This window comes from Epinephelus moara, chromosome 24, assembly GCF_006386435.1.
Source record: "Epinephelus moara isolate mb chromosome 24, YSFRI_EMoa_1.0, whole genome shotgun sequence".
Lineage (NCBI taxonomy): Eukaryota > Metazoa > Chordata > Actinopteri > Perciformes > Serranidae > Epinephelus > Epinephelus moara.
The window spans coordinates 22,310,920-22,332,768 of record NC_065529.1 but is presented as its reverse complement, the minus strand read 5'-3'; the positions used below and the strand labels follow the sequence as shown (position 1 = coordinate 22,332,768).

General features: G+C 41.7%; 1 protein-coding gene across 4 annotated transcripts in view; it reads right to left on the bottom strand.

The window, feature by feature from the left end:
* LOC126386686 (chemokine-like protein TAFA-1) overlaps positions 1–21,849 on the bottom strand; it is a 146,453-nt gene that overhangs the window by 4,082 nt on the left and 120,522 nt on the right. For 2 of the 4 annotated variants that reach the window (XR_007569525.1, XR_007569527.1), the window contains exons 4-5: positions 5,727–5,851; positions 3,938–4,029 (exon numbers count right to left, since the gene is read on the bottom strand). Coding sequence is in view for 1 of the 4 variants with exons in the window: in XM_050039186.1 (XP_049895143.1) it covers positions 5,727–5,851 (125 nt within the window). In the remaining 3 variants the exon portion in view is untranslated. Of the gene's footprint in view, positions 1–1,661; positions 2,780–3,937; positions 4,030–5,726; positions 5,852–21,849 lie in introns of those variants that run through there. The other 2 variants (XR_007569526.1, XM_050039186.1) reach the window with 2 other exon arrangements.

Genomic DNA, 21,849 nt, shown 5'->3' with positions numbered 1-21,849 from the left:
ACCATCTTTCCAGGAGTAAAATACTTCTTTAATCGAGGTGTGTCTTCAGTCATGTTAGTTTGTAGCAGGACTGTTAGTATCTTAAAAACCTGCTAAAAGATTTCAAAGACATTTGAGGCCTTTGTGGAGGAGTTAAGTCTGGTGACATGTCAAGGACCAGAACACAGAACAGAAGTGAGTCCAGGTGCAGATTCAGGAATGTTGTCACATGAACGTCTGCACTTATTTGAATTAATAAATGAGATAATTGCCCATTATCATTTTCTTTCTCATATCTTTTACACCAGTATTATGGACAGTAAACAATGACATATCTAAGATGTCAGAATGAAGTGGTCTATGAAGAGGCATACAAACGATAGGAACACAAATCAAACGAATTCTGTTAACTCCTCCAAGTTTGATGTAATCGAGAATCTGCTTTGCCATCTCTTTTTGAGGGGGGGATAGCACGCTTCTGCTTAAACAACTTGCTTTGTCAGTGGGAATTTGGTGCTGCAGGTAGTGGGGCTCCAGACAGCTGTCCTACAGTAAGTGCGTTAAATATCAGATGCCAGAAATCTATTAAATTTGGACAGGACCAGACTATGCGAGTGTGGTTAGTGGGCAGCTACTTGCATATTATTTCTATTTTCGATGCAGATTAATAATTTCTAAACATTTCCTGTTACTAAAATAGATCTATCTTGTTTGATGATACGGATTCTAGAAAGTTCCTGAAACAATAGAAGCATCACTAGAAACAAGTGGAACCCCATTGGCAGCTTTCTATTCAAAGAATCTTTTTTTGAAGACAGAATGACTTGTTAAGACAGATGTCAAAATGAGCTGTCTCTCAGCCTGATGTTAAGGAAACCCTTAGCAGCACTGACGCACTCCCTTGCTGGATACATCATGCCTATTTAGTTAGGCTAGTTGTACGGCAGCTGTTCCCCGGTGTGCTCTAAATAGCTTCACAGTCTCCGATTTAACATGTTGATTTCACCTCCAGGTCTTTTGACAGTGTCTCTCTCTGTACGGATTGGGTCCCTTTTTCCCTTTGATCCTTAAACACAGTAATCCTCCGGGCTCATCTGTCCGGCATTTGCATCTGTATCATCTACTGTACAACGACATATCAGAATGTTATAGCAGAGAATGACCTCTGTCAGAACAAGAGCAGTAACAGGTTACACATTACGGCTCACTCTCCATCTCAGAAACAATCCACCAGAGGTTTGTTAGTGGGAGAAGAGGGGTTGTATGGAAATGCTGTCATTTCAACCCATGTGCGTGTGTGTGTGTGAGTGCGTGCGTGTGTGTGTGTGTGACTGAAAGTGTCCTCTGTTCTTTTTTGTCCTCTGTCTCTTCAAATGAACAGTGCAGCAGGTAGCAGCGGATTGCTCAAGGATTTCCTGCCTATCCCATCCTTGCTGGCAACTAAGCCGTCTGCATTCTAATTTTCTGGCTGCATTAAATTGCAATTTACTCAGTCTTCAGTTAGTAAAAGGAGCCAAGGACAATTGCCTTAGCAAAAGAATTTAGTGCAAACACAGCCTACCCTTTCCCCCCTTTCTTGTTTAGTGCTGAACAAATCAATCATGCCAGCTGAGAAACCTCTTCAAACAGCACTAAACAGCACCTTCTAAAAACAGAAGACTCCAGACAACAAAATACATTAAGATCCATTTAATGTGACATTGACAATGGAAAAAGAAAATGGGTATAAATTAATCAGTAGCACTCCTCCTCCCCCTAAAACTGTATAAAATGTCAACCTGGCCATTCTTAGCAGCGTGTTCTGCATCTGTCGGCTCATAGTTTCATACGTTTTTAAAAAGCATTTTATTAGTCATCTCAAACGAGACACTGTTTACCATTTGTGTATGGTTTTATGTTTATCACTGTTATGACATTATACAGGACTGAAGGAGGAGGAGAGGTGTTGTCAAGCACAGAGATGGAACAGATGATTTGTCGGTGGAGTTGAACTGTCTGTGGCATGGCCGCTCGGAGTTCATTTTTGATCAACTGCAGCGTGCGGTCTCCCGATTTGACAAATTATAGATGGTGATGCGTCTGCTGGCAGGTCACTTTTGCTCTGAAACTGTCTCGCAGATGGGCTACATCCTGTCACAGTGTGTTATTTTGTTTGAAAAAGTGCCCCTCTGCTCCTTTTAATAAGGGACATGTGGATCTCTGAACAGCAAGTAAATCATGTCAAACGAGTTGAATGGAACACACACTGCAAAGTGTGAATGATGGTGGTGAGTTCAATGCTTAGCACTCACTGATTTGAACAATTACAGACTCCATAGTAGAAATGCTGTGGCCTTATGCAGTTTAAAAATACAACTGTACATGAGTTGCACTGTGAAACAACTAAAAGAAAAAAAAAAGCCATTAAAATTCATTGAATGCCTGATGAGGATTGTATTACGTATGTATGACATTCCTGCCTTGATGACAAATTCATATTCAATCTAGCACACTAACAGTGAGGTTATCAAATGAGCATAATTCTTCTCGCTATCATGAAAAGCAGGGGAGAAGAACGAATAGGAGAGACGATGTTTTCATTACAGCCCCGCTCGTTCTGCCTGTCTCTCTTAAGGTGTATAATTGTTCGGAGGGAGCAGAAATGGATTGATCTATTCAGTGAGCAGAGCGGGTAATGCAGATCTATGGTGGGCGAGTGTTTTTGGAAGATGCTCCCCAGTCTCGCTCTCACTGTGACTTCCACAAACAAAAGGGCCTGCCTTGTCTGCTGCTACAGAACAGGCAATGAAGGGCTCCCTCTCTGAAAGACATAAAGAAAGAAAAAGAAGAAACATGGGTGTCAGGCACTGGCTTTGTTTTGGCTTCTTACTTTTCATGCCCCTTTTTTATGAAAGATGGCAATGGAGTCTTTTTAACCGTGACCATGTGTGTGCGTGTGTGTGCGCCTGCCTTATTGTGCTTCACTGACACTTTTCAGAGCAAAATGAAAAACCTGCAGGTGAAATAAAAACGGCTGAGAATTAAAAGAACCCAAAAAACACACAAAAACAATGCTGTGTTGTGAGCTTGCTGGCTTGTGACGGCACAAATACAAATGAGGCAATTTGGCCTGAGAGGCAGGTGAATGAGGAATGTTGATTAAAAAAGAGAGCAGAGTGCAGGATAAAAAGGCCTTTCATGTAGCCTGTGGGCTATGCTGTGTGCTGATAGCTGCTTCAACAAGACCTCAGAGGGGGGATCAGGATATCAAGTGGCCCCTGATAAGAAGCCACACAACAAAAAAGGGAAGAGACCTGCCCGGGGGTCTCGTGCACAAATGTGTGAGTGCGTGCACACAAACACACACACAGACATATCAAACACATCAAACACGTGTGTTCATACACGAGCACACACACAGAGGAGCAAGTAGCATGTCACAGATTAGCGACTAATGGGATTGGCAGACCTGCGTGAGGCACTGTAATCAAGCCCACACAGTGGCCGATAGCAAAAACAGGACATGGAACAAAGGAGGCAATGAAAGGAAGTGCAACTGATCCTGCCATTACACTGTTCACAGACAGCAGGGTTCTGCTAAGGGGTGGACCTGCCGCTGTGTGTGTGTGTGTGTTTCTACAGTACTCCATGAGTGCTGCAGCACATGCACGTTTACCCATCTAGGTATCTTTTACATGAAAATTCGTACTTTTTATTTATGCGTGTACTGCCTGTGCGGAGTGATAAACATTTACAGTGGGTGGCGGTGCGTTCAGTATTTGTGTCACGCCTGCCTAATCATGCACAGCATGTAAACACACACTTGATTATTTCGCACATGAGTATTTGGGTTAATGAGAAGTCATTGAACATGAGTTGGTCCCACTTCTACCGCCCGACACTCAAGTGCAGTACAGTGATGTGTGTGAGAGAGAGACGGGAAAACAAAAACAAAGAACAGCTTGAGAAAAAGACTAACCTTTACAGAAGCAAGAATGCAGCTCAATTTCTGTTGACCCATCCTCTGCATTTTGCTTCCGGAAGCTAAAAAGGGGAGTATGGCTGGGTGTTCTGCAAAGAGAGGGTCAAGAAAAAAGGACACGTGTGTATTGGGTAGAAAAGCAGCTTCCGGCCTGACCTTTTGGCCCTCTTCTTTTCAGGTTTTAATAAAATTAGACCAAAGCCATTTTACTCATAGATATGCATTAATGCTCCTCCTCCACTTGTGTGCAGAAATGTACAATCTTGATTAATGTATCTTAAAAATATATATAATCTGTTATATAAAGAAAATCACGTTTTCAAGTTTACTTATTTCAAATTGTGCAAAGGACTGAATTGAGAATTAGAGATGCATTCTTTAGAGTGAACCAAGTACCACACCTTACCTTGACAGGATGGCAAGACCACATTCGATCAACTTCTTTCTGAAAATTTTGGGCCTGTGGTGTCTGTGAAGGGGTCCAGTGAAAGCTTTATGTCTATCTGCTGACATATAAATCTGCAGAACAACCTTGGGAAGCCCCGTGTGGTCTAACCTTCACTGGCTGCTCCCTCATTCCCTACCAGCACATTAGTCTCTGCTTCTATTCAAAGTCATTGTCACCAAGCTCTAAGAGAAGACAGGAGGTTTGCTGATCGCGAGCAGGTGTAGGGGGGTGAGTCAATTAAATGAATACAAATCGGGTGATCAACCTGTCACAAAGTGCTGGACTGCTGGCTTCGAGGACTTAACTCCCCTTCATTATTTTTGCATGCCGCATTCGGAGTCAGTTTACAGAGCCAAAAGGCAGTGGAGAAGCAGAGTGGCAGTTAACTTTATCTCTGAGAGGAGTGTGGCCTGAGGCAGAGCCCACCTGTTTGTTTACTTCCTGCTTTATGTTTGTTCTTTACTACTATGGGCCCTTAGATAGGTTGCTTACACCTAACAGAGTCCACCTTGTTATATTGAGGGCACAGATGTGCTTTTTAAGTATTCTCTATACAGTGTGACACATCCTTTTAACCCGCAGCTTTGACACTGCGCTCGTTTGATTGTTACATGGCAGAAGATTAATTAAAAATTAAGCAGGCATTTGGCAGGGAAGCTCTGTTAAAGCATTTAATCAAAGTATTCAAACACAGCGGCCTGTTATTTCCAGTAATTTAAAGTCAAAGAAGAGAGGCTGAACTGTAAAGTGAAACCTGTCTGACATTTGGGCACATACTCTATGAAAATGTGTGCCTCTGTGAACACGTTGATATGTTTGTGTGTGCCTGGGTTAGGGCTGCACAATTAATCAAATTATTATCTAAATCGCAATATGACCATGTGCAATATCCAAATCGCAGGAGCTGAAATTTTAAAGGTAAAATGTGTTACAATATACAAATTAAGCATTGTGGTGCTAGAGAGATGCCCTGGCCTACAAATCATACTTGTTTGGTACAGTCTCCAGCAAATAATGACATCATCATCATTTTTATATTATTTATTTTTAACATTTTCAGTGAAAATGAAACGCAAAATCTACCATTCCCACTAAAATCATAACTCATATTGCAATCGCAATATCTGTCAGAGTAATTTCAATATGATTGTTTTTTTTTGGGACACTGTGTAGCCATAGTCTGGTTTAAATGTGCATATACAGCACAGAGCATATACAGAGCAGGTGTATGCATGTATTGCACATGTGCGTATGCGTCTGTGCATTGCGAGTGTAGGTCTGTGCATGCAGGCTGAAGTGTGTGTGTGTGTGTGTGTGTGTGTGTGTGTGAGGTCTCACTCTTGTAGTCTTGATTTTGTTCCCAGAGGAGCACATCCATCCAGAGTTGTCAGGCAGAGTCTTACACTCCTCTCCCTCCAGACACGGTTCCATCTCACACCACCATTTCCCAATTACAATGGACGCTGGGGAAGGTGAGCACAGACATGTAACAAGGCAGGTTAGTTTATCACACAGACACATGTGTACACACTCTGTCAGAATCACAATAAGAATGGGCTTCATTGGCCAAGTATGTGTGTATGTGTGTATATATAGGTGTACAGAAATATTTATATTACGTTCTGTATTTAAACTACCAAAATATAATGTACTTGGTGTTATAGTGTTATTTTATGTATGTATGTATGTATGTATGCACATACAGATGCCAATATAAATACTGATAATACTAACCAAAGGGAAAAAGAGACAAATTAAGTTGTAAATTTCGTCAAAAAAAAAAAGAAAAATTGTTTTTAAAACTGAACCTTAGATATATATAATAATTTAAATCCTTTTCAATCACAGTTACTTCACATAGAGGAGAAAATACACACTTACATGTACAAGTATACATGTATATCTATTTACGGAGAGTGGGTAAAAGAAGGTTAACCTATCAAAATGAGTTTTTAGCAGCTGCTTCAACAGATCTGATGCAATGAGGAAGGCTGGTCAAGTTTTGTAGCTTCAGCCACAAAAGAACTGTCACCTCTGGATCTAAGGATAAACTGTGCAGGATTTTCCCAAAAAAAAAAAAAATGTATAGACTCTCTCTCTCTCTCTCTATATATATATAGTATAGTATATATATATATATATATATATATATANACTGTGCAGGATTTTCCCAAAAAAAAAAAAAAATGTATAGACTCTCTCTCTCTCTCTCTCTATATATATATATATATATCTATATATATAAAATATACATATACTATAGCAGAATTAACCCTTCTCAGTTATCACTTATGACCTACTAGAAGTGTGTGGTGGGGTATTTTTCTGCAGATACTCTGTCCTCTGCCTGTATTTTCTTAGATTCTGTGTTTGGGACGTTTATGGGCGTGTACCCCCCACAGCGCTCAGGTGAGGTCGGGGCTTTATAAATAAGGTAGCGACCAGGTACCAGACAGTAAGCAGCAGGCATCCAATAGACACAGCGCCAAAAACACTCTAAATATAGCAAGCAAAACGACAAATGAGAGTAAATCTGGGGTTTTACTTTCACTCTGGCAAGTGTTTTCACAAACGGTAACCAATAATCTTGCACAGCATACCTTTAAAAAGACGATCAGCATCAGTAGCTGACAGTTTAAATAAGGGCTCAACAACTATACTATATATACAAGGGCCAGGCCATGCAAGGCCTTTAAGTCACTAGAAAAAAATTAAAATCAATTCTGTATTTTACTAGAAGCCAATGAAGGGCGACAAGAATTGGGGTCATGTGGGACCAACGACTAGTTTCTGTTAAGAGCCTCGCCACTGCGTCTGCAACAACATATAATGAGCCGTGAAAGTAAAATAAACAATAAAAAAGCACAATTAAAAACATAAAGAGTAACCAGAGTTTAAAATGTAGGCGGAATCATCAAAAAAAAAAAAAAAAGTCGAACACATGCCCAAATCTCCCACGCAAGCATATTTTATGTACATATTCTACACAGGCACACTTGCATATGCGCACACATACACCAGCACCCACACACTATATTACAAGCTACTCCAGAGGAACACCCAGCCGAGTCTCTAAATGGATGTTTTTCTTCCTTCTTCGGCCTCAGAGCAATTGTATCGTTGCTGCATGGGTACTTTTTGCTGTCGACAATAATGTCTTATACCAACAGAAATTAATCATTATTTTGTTTTGATATAGCTACATTGCATGTAGGGGAGCAATCTCATTTTTAATCAAAACTAATTGCCTCTCATTAACATCGACTGAATTCTTCCTCCAGCTATCTGACAAAAACAAATATGTTCTCATCTTCTCGTCAAGATCTCCCTCCCTCCTCTCCTCTTTCTCCACATGTCTCTGGGCGTACAGTGTGTGTGTGTGTGTGTGTGTGTGCATGTGTGTGTGTGCTTCTGGAAAAAACAAATCTGAAATGTGTTACAGGTGTTGGATGATAGCACAAAACACCTTTCATGATATGTGAGACGTCCCTAAAGAAATCTTCTAAATATGTTTTCCTAATTAACTTACCATCGTCCATATGTTCAATTAATCACATGAGGAAATGCTTGATGCGTTTGTAATGAACAACTGTATTACGTGCTGGAGTATATACAGCAAGCAAGCTAAAAAGCACTGTTGCACAAATGCATTTCATGTAGTTCTCTGGTGTTTCATTCTTTTTGTTAAAACCAGACGTCTTGCATGGTGAAGCTCTCTTTGAATTAAATTATGGCACACAAATCTAAACCATTTCTGAAAGTTCTGTTTCATTTATTAAAGATGATGTTTGAAGAACTTTTTTGTCTCTCGCACTCCCTCTGAGGTTTCTGACAGCAAAAGTTCAAAGCAGTTTTTCAGGTGAGAAGTCATATTTTCCCCAAACAGATTTTTTTTTCAGCATGTAGTATGTTTTCTTAAAATTTCCTTTCATCATGTTAACATAAAGAGGATATGAAGGTCAAATGACTGAATGCGATGAGTTTAGCCAGAATCATTTCATTTTCCAAACCCATTTTTTTTGAACCACTGGAAAAATATCTTCTCCCCTCCAGCCTGTGTTGCCAAGGTTACAGGCCAACCACCAATCAATTGTGAGTATGAGCAACATGCCGTTTCCAACTGATGAAAGAAGACGGTTAAAGTGCAGTCCCTCACAGCACAGAGCGTGCTGCAGTCCTGTGTGAACAGACAGACAGACAGACAGACAGACAGACAGACAGACAGACAGACACACACACACACACACACACACACACACACACACACATGCGAATATACCAGAGTGGACACAGAGCAACAACCCACTGCTGCTTAGTGAACTTGCTGCATTTCCTGACTTCCTCCTTCATTTTCCCCTCCACGAGCCCCGAGGATACTCACTGCCAGAATAAGAGCATCCACTAACAGGCTGTGAACCCGCCCTTTGGCTCCCCCCATGGCTGTTTACCTTATCCGCTAATTACCACATGTTGGTCCATCATCCACTGTGCTCCCTCTCTCTCTCTCTTGCCTTCTCTCCCTCTGCCTTCATCCATGGGCTAAATATGCGTTTCACATCATTAATCATGTTTACATTCAGCTGTGGTTTAGGTGCAACACCACAACTACGGGTTGCCACTTAACAGGACTTAGCAGTCTCCTTGTTAAGTGGCAAATTATGACTAGGCTTGAGGAGATGTGTTTAATCAGTTCCACCGAGTGATGATGATGTGCCGCGACACCACCACTCTGTTTAGCCCTGTCTCCTGCGTACACAGCGAGGAGGGGGTATGGAAAAGTTGTTTTTCATTATGCCACCAACTGAGGAGGATTTATATTTAACAATATGAATGAATCTGCTTGAAATTTAAAAATGGTAAAGTAATACCTGCAAAGCAAAAATCACTTCCTTAAAATGGAAGCAGAGAGAAAGCAGGAAAAGAGAGAGAGAGAGGGAAGGAGGAAAAACAACGCAGGAGCTGCTTCACATGAGGTGCTGAGAGATGAGAGGCGCTTTGCATGAAAGATGAATGATATTTACTGTATTTCACAGAACTGAAATCACCTCAGCCTCTGTGCCCTGTGTGCATATGAAGCCTCAGTGATTTATACAAGGGGAGTCCAGGAAATGGCTGAATTACTTTGCATTACACAGTTTTTCACAGTTATTGCGTTCACTATTTATTTCTATGTTTGCCAATATTAAATTCCTGTACAGTGTTTTTCTTTAATAAGAAAGGAGCCACTCCACAACCTGGATTATTGATTTTTATCTCTACAAGGCATGGAGAGGTTCATGTGTTTGGTAGTGTGTGTTTGTGTGTGTGCGCATTTGTCTGCCTGGAGCTAATTGCACAAACTACTGGACCAGTCAGCCTAATATTTATTGTGCACTGACCTCTCATGGTTGCGGTGATTCACAACTGTTGAAAAAACAGTTTTAATCACTGTTTTATGCCGTCATTGACTGCTGACTCCTCACTCCTCTTAACCTGCCAGTTGGGTTCGTGATTTTTCCGGAAATCGGCTCAGCTTTTTTATCATCTGTTGCAGGCCACATTTTGGCCTTCATTGTGGCTCAAAAACTGTCATCTATAGAAAAGTTTGATCTCATTTTGAGCCACAGCATCTGCAGATTAATTCCATACCTGACACGTCATGACCCACTTTTATCTTTGATGACATCTTCACTGTGAAGGCCAAAACGCAGCACAATAGAAAATACACCCCTATTATTTTCAATGTACAGCCTCACACTGGTGGCTAGACATGCGTTGACACGCCTGGACACACTGCCTCGTGGCACTTTACGCCACTGTCCTGTTTCTAGCCTTGCCACCCCTGGAATTAAATGTATTTTTCCCCCACTGGGTCTCTGCTTGTATATACTGACTCCTGTAGCAGCTCTTTTTCTCTGCTCCTATGGCAGCTCAACTCCTCTCCTCACCACTGATGTATCCACCTTATTTTCAAACACGGAAGTAAATAGTGATCAACTTCCGTTTTTTTGTGCGTGACTTCCGGTCAGCCGCTTTCCCTCATGCTTTCCCTTACCGGAGCTAACGGTGTAAGCTACTTTTTTTTTTTCAATTTTCAGTTGTTTATGTTAGTCAATCAGTTAGTTAGTTAGTCTGTGTATCTTATATAGATAACCGTGCCCACAGTTCCGTTATAACGGAAATTTATTCCCTCTAAACGCAAATAAATCGCACGTCAATCAAAAACTATGAACCAAAAAAGCGCAATCTATCCCAAGTGAGACAAACTGCTTGATCCCCATCTCCAGTGTACCAGCAGAGAACCTGCAGAACCGAATCAGCGAAAAAACACACCGGGCTACACAGCCTCTCTACCTGAGCAGCTGAAGCTGCGGCTCGCACCCTCGACACACAGACGGTGCTTCTGCATGCCAGCCAAACGTGTGCGCAACTGTGAGAAATAAATATGTGAGGTGTACGTTGCTTTTCTATCTTTGTTTTCCTTTTCTTTCTTTCTTTCTTTCTTTCTTTCTTCCTTTCTGTCAGCGACATACACTCCTAACACAGGACGGGTTGTTTTTATTGACTGAGTTGATCATTAAGCCATAGTGATGCGTGGATCGGCTCTGATAGCACCTGAATCAGCATGTACGCATCAACCATCCAACCGTTACAACATGATTGAGCTAGCAAAGCAGTTTTGTGTTGCTATGTGTGGTATTTATTCAGTTTTGGGAAATCACGATGTCTAGAAAGCATCAGTGGCTGCAGCTGACAGGGACAGCTAACACTAGCAGCAAAGCTAACATCAGGACGTCATCTGTTAAAAGCCTCCCGTTGTCGGTCATGTTCTAACTAAGACATCCGCTGGAAAAAATATTTTTTTCACAGACCGTTTATTGAGTTATTACAGACACCGCTAACGGCTAACGGTTAGCCCAGCTAATCTACGATAACCATGTTAATTACTAAACGTGCACACAGAAATAGTAACATTTGTTCAATCATTGTGTTTATATACTTTACAAACATCAGATTAATCTAAACGGTGATATAGTGACGTGAAAAATGTGATATATATATATATATATATAGCTAAACTCAACAAGGTAAACAACAAGGCGATTCCCATTTAAACAGTGCTCAAGAGTGCTGGACCGGAAGTGTCGCACAAAAAAACGGAAGCTGGCTGCGTTCTGTTTTGCCTCCGTGTTTCCGTGAAAAATAAGGTGGATATGATGGTGTGTTTTCAGCTTAAGGAAGCCAGGAGGGACAATTCCACCAGGCGCAGCTCTACACGGTCCAGCTGGGACCTGGTTTTGTTCCATCTGCTGCACAGCCTCATATTGTACCACATCAGAAGCTTGTGGTGTTTTGCCTGCCCAATTTTGTAGACTTGGAGATTTTGTTGATATGGTTAATTTTTTCCTTGATATTTGTGCTTCTAGGCACATATCTTTATTAGCTCCTGGGACATTTCTAAAATGCACTGCGCTGCTTTTGCTGGATTTACAAGAACTGTCTAGAGTGGCTGCAGTTAACCTCGGTGGGTGCCTGGCGGAGATCTGCACTCTACTGAGTGCACTTTTCTCTTTCAATCAGACGACTAATGTTTAAAATGTTTATTACAGCAGCAGAACAGTTAGAGTATCGAACACAATAGTTACAATTTGGCATCTAGACTCCGGCCTCATTACTCCCCGCAGATATTTTTACATGAATTACTGGGGAGTGATGATTAAATATCTTCGCCCCCTAGCCTGGAGCCTGCAGGTGTATGCTGGGGTGGAGGTGGGGCTGAAATGGCAGGCAGCAATACTGATGCAGGGCAGCAGTGGGAGAGCAGGGAATTTTTCTGCATCTTAAATAAACCACTCAATTGGGAGAATGTGTTTTGTGGTTAACATATAGGGAGCAAGGTGTGATGCATGTGTATCAATCAGAACAGCTTGAGTCGACTGCATGAACAAGCTCGCGGGCGTCACTGTATTTATTGTTTGTTTTGACTGGTAACATGTTTCTGTGGTTCGTTTTGGCCATTAGAATATGTCAGTGTATTTTCCATGTTGTTAGCAGTATTTTAATGTCTATGATTTTAGCTCAAGATGGCAACGTGTTTGCTCAGTGGTTAGCGCTAATAACAGTGTGTTGTTGTATCAAATCATTATGATATGCAGTTTAATGAATTTTTAACTTGGTAATTGAACATAGTATACAAAATGCCACTTCAAATTATGTTTCTAAGCATTGTATTTTTGCATGTCTTAAAATATGTAGGGGGTGAACTTAAAAATGGTAGCACATAATCATGTGATATCAATAAAGTTGCCTAATGCCAACATTTTAAAAGAATGGACACTGTGTATTTATGAGGTTGTGCTGAAGCACCTGTCATGACTCTTTAGCTTGAAAATCAACTATCCAGCCACAGTAAGTGCTGCCTCCTTATTGACTACATATTATGCCCACAAGATTAAAGACAGATCACCAGAGTCTTGACAAATTGCAAATTATTAGTCATAAAATATGTCACCACCCAGAAATTGTGAACTAAAGCAAGGCTGCAGCATTATTCCCCAGCACAAACCAGATAATGTGACTAATGCACCATCTTTAAAAGAAAAAAAGAAGCATTTTAGCACACCCCTAATTAATACCTTGACAGCTTCCCATCTTGTAGTAAAAGGAGAGTAAAACTTTAATGAGCAGTGGCTATGAAATATATTTTATAAATATTCATGTTAAAAAAATTTGATTCATGCCTTGAATATCTATTTCAGTCAGCCTGTGTGGAATACAGCAGGTCCATCTCAGAAAACTCGACCAAATACTGTTAATGGCATGTCTGGTTTGATGGCCAGGAGGAAAAAAAACAGAAGAGTCTAATGTGAACACACACACTTCATGTCCGTGGCTGAGGCCAGGACATCTGGCTTCGACCTTGACCACTGGAGAAGAGCCATCTCTGGGCCAAGATCCATGCATCACTCTCTGGTGACCACTGACCTCCAACAGTCATTTTACTTTAACTACTCCCGCTGCAACCGTCAGCATAGAGGGTACAACCTTTGTTCCAACATCAGCAAACTTTACTCCTCCTTTGTGTCTGCTGCGGAGTGCATAAGGAGGTGGGAGTAAGCCGCTGACAGTTGACCACCGTCCCAACTACCCCTTTTGGGCCAACTATTAATTTCCAGATCCATCTGTTTACAAGCTGAAAGCCTTTTGGTGTGATTTAAAGCACCAACACCAATTAACACGATCCTCACATGCTACCATAAAGTAGCTGCTGTATGCTGTCAAAGATGACAGATGGGCTTGGAATAATCAGCAAACAAGGACTGCAGGAGCATTTGATTCAAGATGTTAGCCATGTAGCAGGCTGGAGTATTTAGCTTTGATGGACAAACAACCGAGAGTGGGACTTGAATTGATTGAAAAACATGAAGCGATGGACCTTTTACAAGTGCATCTGTCAGATCACTGGTGAGCGTGCACTGTGATGGATTGAACCCGCTGACACGTCCCTGCCAGGTAGCAGAATGTTTGAACACCTTGACGGATGAGGAAATGAATTGATTTTTGTCTGTGTCAAAATGTGAATACGTGTCTGTGGGCTCAATGAATAGTTAATGTTTTTTAACTTGGAGCGGCCCGCGCAGCACTTGGCGGACTTAAATTAATCATAGCAAAAACGATGGCTTTCCAATGGTGTCAGTTGTAGCGTGTTGTTTTTTGGTGACTCACTTAAATCGGTCGCCGTCAGCCAAGATCTGGAGCAGAAAGCAATTAGGCTTTAAATTCTCATGCCATTTTTTTGGGTTAAATTTACAGTTTGGGGTGGAGGATCGATGTTTTCCACATGGTAAACACTTCAGCTCTTTCTTTCTCTTTCTCTCATATTCAGGTCACTTTCTAAAAGAAGGTTCTTTATTTCTTCCCTTTACCTGATTACCTAGTTTATATCAGTGCTCTGCAAGTGCCCTGATTACCCACTTATTAAGCAAGCAAACAGCCAATCAATCATTCATTCACTTAATTATACAAGTAAGCAAAAGAGTAACAGTGAACTGCATGATGAAAAAAAAAAAAAAAAGAAGCAGAGATTTCCATCTTAATGAGACAGAGGTATGAGTGCAAGCATTGTGCAACAGCAGTAAAGTATTGAAAGGGTCACAGGAGCATGAAGCAAATGTAGCAAGTGTATAATTACAGCAGGACTGAGACGTGGACCCTTGAACCTGAGGTCAGCTTCAGAGAGTCATTATTCTGCGTTAATCTTTGCCCCTCTCTGAAACGAGAGAGCCGTGGTTTGATTAGCTATTCAGAAAACATTGTTCGGCTTTCTAATCACACAGCTTTTCTGAATTTCTGAATTTGTAATGGACACCGGAGCACCCGCTGACTTACCACTGAAGAAAAAATTCCTGTGTTTTCGTTTTATTGTTATCGGCAAGTTTTTTTTAAAAATCATTATTATTATTATTCAAATAAATTCATAAAAATGCCACAGATTTTCTTTCTGCATGGCCTCAGATTCATTCAGTAAAAACAGTAGTTTACAGACCCATAAAAAAAACAGTGATGAAGCAAGTGGAGTAATTCTGGATCACAACTGTTACAACTTAAATATGTGATATAGTGGTAAATGCAATTACAGTAGACAGTACAGTGCACTATAAAATATGTTCAATTTTTGATTCTGTGTGCATTTTGAGCATCAATGAGTGAGTGTAACTTTGTGCCTGTGGAGTTGGTGTTTGTGTGTGTGTGAGTAGGTGTGTACCTATTAATGGTTGAACAATGCCTCCTTTTGTTGTGTGGTTATTTCCTTTCCTTTATGTGGGTACAAAAGCGATTTATGAAAATGTATCTCCCACACAGCTGCCTTATGTTTCTTTACTTCTCTCTCAGCTCAACCACAGGCTTTGTTACTCCAGTAGTGAGAGCAGAAAGAAAATATGATATTGCTTAAAAAAACAGAGACAGGGAGAAGGAGAGGAAAACTAAACTAAGATGACCTTTCAGCTCCAGCTGAGGGTCAGATCCTCTCCTTGCGGGTTAAAGGTTGAGAGTCTAATCACATCGTCGATGCTGTGAGAGCTCGGTGGGATGTGACAAAATGGAGGAGAAAACCTGTTTCACAATCATTATCTCCAACTTTTCCAAAGACACAAACATCTTTTTTTGACCCAGGAGAATTTCATTGTTTGTTAGTCTCTCCTTATGTCTGCCCGTGTGTGTTTGTCAGTAAGAGAATGGAGTTATTGTTTTCTATTGTACAGTATAATGTGCTCCTTCTGTCCATCCCCTCAGGCAGTATCTGCAGCAGGTTTGCCTCCTGCCAACTGCATACAGTAGCAGGGGGGCTGTAGAACAATGAGAGGCGAACTGTTGGAGGGCAGGGATTTTTAAAATAGGAAGACGAGATGTTTTCTTGGCTGTTCTTGGGTGTTATCAGTTTGGACCTTGCTCTCCATACAATCATGTATAGCAATGAATAAACCCTTGCAGATCAGATATGTAGCTTATCAAATGTTTTACATGTGTAACACTGGAAAAACCACATGTATCTGTGAATGCATCACACATGAAATGTCTGAATACCATGTGCCTCCAAATGCATCACATGTAAAAAGTCTGAAACCCACATGTGCCACCTGATCTCCTGTTCATATTCCCAGAGTGTCAAACACTGCTGCTTTGTCATGCCCCTTGGTGTGTGATATCCACGCGTTTTTGAGATGCACCGGGCTTTCATGTGACATATTTATATCACGTGACCCAACAAATGTATTTAGTGTGTTGCCTAAACCTAACCGCGATCGTAACCATGTATCAAAATGTGTTTCAGCTCTGCGTCACATAAGCCCCGTTTCCAACACAAACAGTACTCTTTCATGTGGGCGGGGTTGTTGTCACTCACTGCTCCATCCAGCACTCACTGTATTTCCTCCTTTATCAGTCTGCACCTCATTTATCATCCACAGAGTGAGGTTGCATGCTGACATTTTCAGAAAAAACAAAAAAACGAACAGGCTGCAGTGAGAGTCTCTCTCGATAGGATATTTTAAAATCGCAGGTATGTGCATTTAGTCCTTCTGAGGCAAGCTCAGGGGTTTAGTGTTGCCATAGCCCACAGGAACGATGCTCCGCAATGCTTTTTTTTCTCCAAGTGAGGGTTGAGATAAACCCAGTTCACATAATCTGGTTGAAATTAACATATATTTCTAAATGCTTGAAGATCCACTCATCACTAAAAGTCTATGTCATCCAAGAGAGTTGATAAAAACGCATGGAATGGTCAAAGTTGTCATATTGAAATTTAAGGTGTGCTGATGGATAGAGCAGGCACCCCGTATACAAAGGCACTGTCCTCGCTGCAGAGGCTGTGGGTTCAGTTTCAGCTATTCAGTCTTGTCCCCGCCTTCATACTTCACTGTCCTGTCCATTAAAGCCATAAAAGCCCCCAAAAAATAATCCTAAAAAAAAAATAAGACTTGCTGGCAGTCGGCTCAGTGAATTAAGTTATTTTTTCTCAGACAACAGCTGCTGCAAGAGGCAGCAAAACATCCTTTATTTTTTAGTTACAGTTTACTAATGTATTAAAACTTGCAATGTATGAACAGTGGTTACATAAGCCACAGCTAACGCCTACTATCAACCAATCAACAGACTGCAGACTGTTCATAGCTCAACCTTTTAGTACCAGATCTGTGTGCTAGGTACCCCAACAGGGGGGTGACCAAAAATGGGGATGGTACTGAACGGTTCCATTGGTACCATCCACAACTTTTCGCAGTGCAAACAGAAAAAAAGCGTACCTCACTGAACCGTACCATACCGTACTGCTCAGTGGAAACGGGGCTATAGACACAGGAATGGCACCTCTGTGCATTGGTATGAGATGACGAGGGCTGTGACAATATTTAATAGTCTGGTAATGAGAACGGGTCATGTGAAATACTGTACATGTGATAGATCATGTACTTTTCTTGTAATCGAAGGTTTGCCAGTAAAAATGAGCTCTGTGTGATCAACTACATTCCTGCTAATAACAGTTATTAAACAATAATCTTTAAAAGACTCCAGCACGCTTATGATATTCTGATTGCATCTGTTTGACCAGTAATGTATGTGGAAGATCTGCAGCACTTCTTGTCCCTCCCCTCAAGTAGCGTCCATGTGTGTCTCCCCCCCCCGGATGTATCTCAAATGTACCATGACAACCTGTCATGCTCAGCTATACGCGCCTGCAGCCAAACAGAAGGGTTCATTCCCCATCAGTGATCAGCAGCGAGCGGGCATCTGCGTGCATCCCTTGTTGAAAGAGTTTACTGCTACAGCAGCTACATGACAACACAAAGTGGTAGCATGTGTGCATATTAGGGCATCTGCATGCATGTGTCGAGCAAATGAGTGCATATGTGTGTGTGTGTGTGTGTGTGTGTGTTTGTCCATACTGTGGCTGAGGGCTTACATGTCTCATACACTGGGATAAAGGCAGTGGTGCAGTGATGAGCGCCTAATCTGAGTGCATGTGATCGGCCCGGCGAGGCTGGAGAGATATGAGCGTTTGACTTGTTAAAAGGGATGTTCTTCACTAAGAGCCTCGTTGGCCCTGACATAACTGGGACATAGTTCTCCTTGTCAAAGCTAATAATCAATTCCCACTACAGGGATAATCTGACAGCAGACCCCCACTGAGCATGACACCTCCCAACGCAAGCTGTCGTCACATTCCCATATTTTAATAACAGCCCAAACAGTTACCAATAGCAACTGGAATAAGCCCACGAGGCCTGCATTCATAAGGTAGTAAACACTCGACAATGGGACTGATCCTCACTGTGTGCTTTGATGTTGGAGTTTGATGCTAATGACCGATAATACAGCACATCGGGGAGACAGCCTGTTCCTGCGAATTTGGCCAAAGATAAAGGAGTGTTCATTCCTCCAGGCTCTGTATGTGTGTCCAAACCAAATGACCTCTGAAGATATACTTTTGATTTGTTCTATCAGAGCACTGGCAATTCTTTATAATCTTTTATTTTTTCTTTTGTGGGAACATAACCCGTGTATGGTACAGGGGCGGCAGGTGTCCCCCAGGGGGTGGCGAGATGAGCTGGGCTGCTGCATCGTTCCTCATCTGGACGGAACATTAATAATGCCGGGACCTGGGGAGAAAGCTCCATCTGGGCCAGGCCGGTGCGCTGCGGAGGGGACAGACCACTGACTCCACAAGTCTATAATCCCTCACATAGTGCACCGGCAGCCTGCAGGGCCCGGTTGACAAACACATGCAACTTTCTAGAGCACCTTTCCTAGATAATCAAAACCCTTGAATGGAGTGCCCCCCTCGCCCCTCCTGTGTCCATTTATTTCCACACTTACAAAAAAAAGATCCTTTAATTAAATGGCGTGTTTGCAAAGCGTGGCACTTCCGACTACAGATGAGCTCTTATGAATAATCACATAATTATTTTGTCTGCCCTTCAGCCCTTATCCCGTGATGGTTTCAGTGTTAAATAAATAACAGACTGATTCACTTTCAAGCAGGTGGAAATTATCCGAGAGAGGAGGTGAAGGCCCCAGCTAAAGGAAATAAAATAATGAAGAGGTCATGTCCTCTTAACTCTTTCATTGTGGCGCAATGGTGCTCAATACTGTAGCTTGCTGCTCAGTGACTTGTCGTTTCATTTTTATCATCACTCCCTCGGTAAGTGCTTGTTAATCAATACAGAAATAGCAAGGACTCTCTCACTGTGGGAGCCTGAGGCATAGAGGCGTGAAGTGTTAAAAAGAGCTCCTACATCTCCACCTTCCATGTCATTTAGGTTTTGACGTATATATATCTTTGTCAAACTTCTCCTGGCAACTTTTACAATCACATGGTTTTCATCTTAAAGTCCCCTTCATAGACAACTATGTAGTAATATTATGTTCTTATGTCCTCTAAATGTCCGACCTTGACTGTACTGACTTGTATCTGTGTAAAGTTTGGCAAGCTAGATTAAGTATGTCACAAATACAAAAGCCAGTCACTGTCTTAGGCCCTGATCACACAGCAAGCGTTTTAGCAGCTGGAGGCACCTTTTTGTGATTGTTTTTAATGAGAACGAGGCTTTTTGCTTGCAGTTTCTGTGCGTTTGGTGCCTGGCGTTTTTGCTGGAGCTCTCTGAAATTTTTCAGTTGAAAAAACTTCAACTCAGAGCAGAAAAACGCCCCATGTCATCCCATTTTTTCCCCATTGTCCTATCGGATGATTTGAGAGGCGGTGGTGGTCACGACAACAAGTTTACAGTTGGTAAACAATGGAGGAGAAACTGGTGGTAGCAGTTGCTGGATACCCAGAGCTATATGGCTCGACGATAGACAGCAAGTTGTCAAACTGCCCCTGAGTCATCCTAAAATATGCCTGGAAACAGCTATCATCGAGGCAAAACCCCTGGACCAACTGGTGGTACTCCCCATGATCCTCCCTCTTTTTTAGGGTCTGATGTACTCACACAGATCTCCGTTTCCCTGCGCAACAAACTATTTGCTGACAGCCTCTCACCCTCAACCATAGCTACAGCAAGTACCCTCTGCCTGAACATTTTAGTAACTTTCTATTAATTACTGGGGGGGCCAAAAAAACGTAGATTGATTACATAGGAAGGTTAGTGTAAGGACTTGATGGGGTGGTTGCCTGGCAACATTAAAAAGGCGCAGCAAGCATTTTTTTTTTAAATTAGTGGCATTCAGTTGAAAAACACACTTCAACACAACACCTGCAAAGAAAGCTGAGACCTTCAGCACAGAGCGACTTGTCAGAGAGCGAGAGTCTGCATTATCATAGGGAAAGTTTTGACAGCAAACATGGTAGAGGGTGCAGTTTTTGAATGTAAACCTGAACCTTCACTATCTTCTAAGAGCCCTATCATAGAAGATACTGTTATATGTTTAACAACCATTATACAACAGTTAGTTCCGGCCCTGCAATCTGATTGGTCGAGAGACAGTAAAACCGTGACAATATTGGAGTACAACATCACGGTTATTTCACTGTGTATGTATCACTCCGCCTCACAGTTGATTGCAATCAACAATCAAATCAAAACTGACGGTTAGTGTCAGTTAGGTCAGCAGTTGCGTTGTAGGCTAATTAATTCATCCACTGTCAAACAGCCAAAAATATGGATTTATTTCCTAAAATAAGTTTTGAATTGAACTATGAATGGTCATCAGAGGAAGATGAGGGAGAGGAGAAGCTGAATCCATCTGAGCACACATCCAGGTTTGTCAGTGTTTCATCAGCGGAGCTCAATGACTTGGAGAAAAGCAACATACTGTCAGATCAGAAGGCAGAGTCGGCTGTGCCTGTGAAGCGACAGTCCACCATGCAGTCACCAGAGACTTATTTCACCGGCTGCACAATTAATGGAAACGTGCAGATAAATGTGTATAAAGAGTAAGTGCCTGGCGCACCATGTCTGCGTTACATAGCAACGGTGACAGCGGAGACCTGAGGGAACTATTTGTTGGCGGAAGACAAATAAAATGCTTAAATTATCTATTTTGTCCTCATTTTTCAACATTTCTTAATCAGCCTTGCTTATTTAACTGTTGAACTGTTGTATAAAAGCAATATCACACTGTCGGCTGTGATTGTCTTCGGCACTCGGCCTGCGGCCTCATGCCTATGACCGAATCACAGCTGTGACGATATACAAGTATAACATCACTCCCTTTCGTGTGATATTGCTTAATTAACACAGTGTCAGCCCCTGCCAGTTAGCCTTCAAGCTAATAATCTAACAAACAGTATAAAGTAAAGGTCAGGTAAATAATATTTCAAGTGTCAACAAAAGGTGCCCAGCCAGTATTGGCTTACAAGACACTACAAACATAACAAAAAGAAGAGCAATAATATAGTAAATGCAAAAATACAAATATAATACACCTCCATGCACATTAAACCATACATTGTCAAAGCAGATACGAACATAGTCCTGCCCCTCAGACATTACTGTTCTATAAGATAACTCATCTGAGACACAGACAGAGTTGGGTATAACGCACAGTAACGCGTTAGAGTACTTTGGAGTTGGGTATAACGCACAGTAACGCGTTAGAGTACTTTGATTACTTTTTGCAGTAACGAGTAACCTAACGCGTTAGTTTGCTGTCTGAGTAATCAAATACTTAAGTACATTTTCAAACAAGACATCAGTTACTTCCGTTACTTTTAGAACGCTGGTCCTTCAGCTCCGAAACAGCAACGGCTGTCGTTTGGTTCTAGTAACGGAGATAATGTTAAACCTGTCAGTCTGAAAGAAGCCATGGAGCTTGTGGCTCGCTATGTGGTCGGAGAAATGCTGCCGTTGTCTACGGTGGAGTCTAAATAGGTGGAGTAGGACTCGCTGACAGACATATTTCAGACTCAGGACTTGCATTATGCCTGGTACACGCTACACGCTGGTACTCACCATATATCCGTATGTCGTCTTTCATGGCTGTG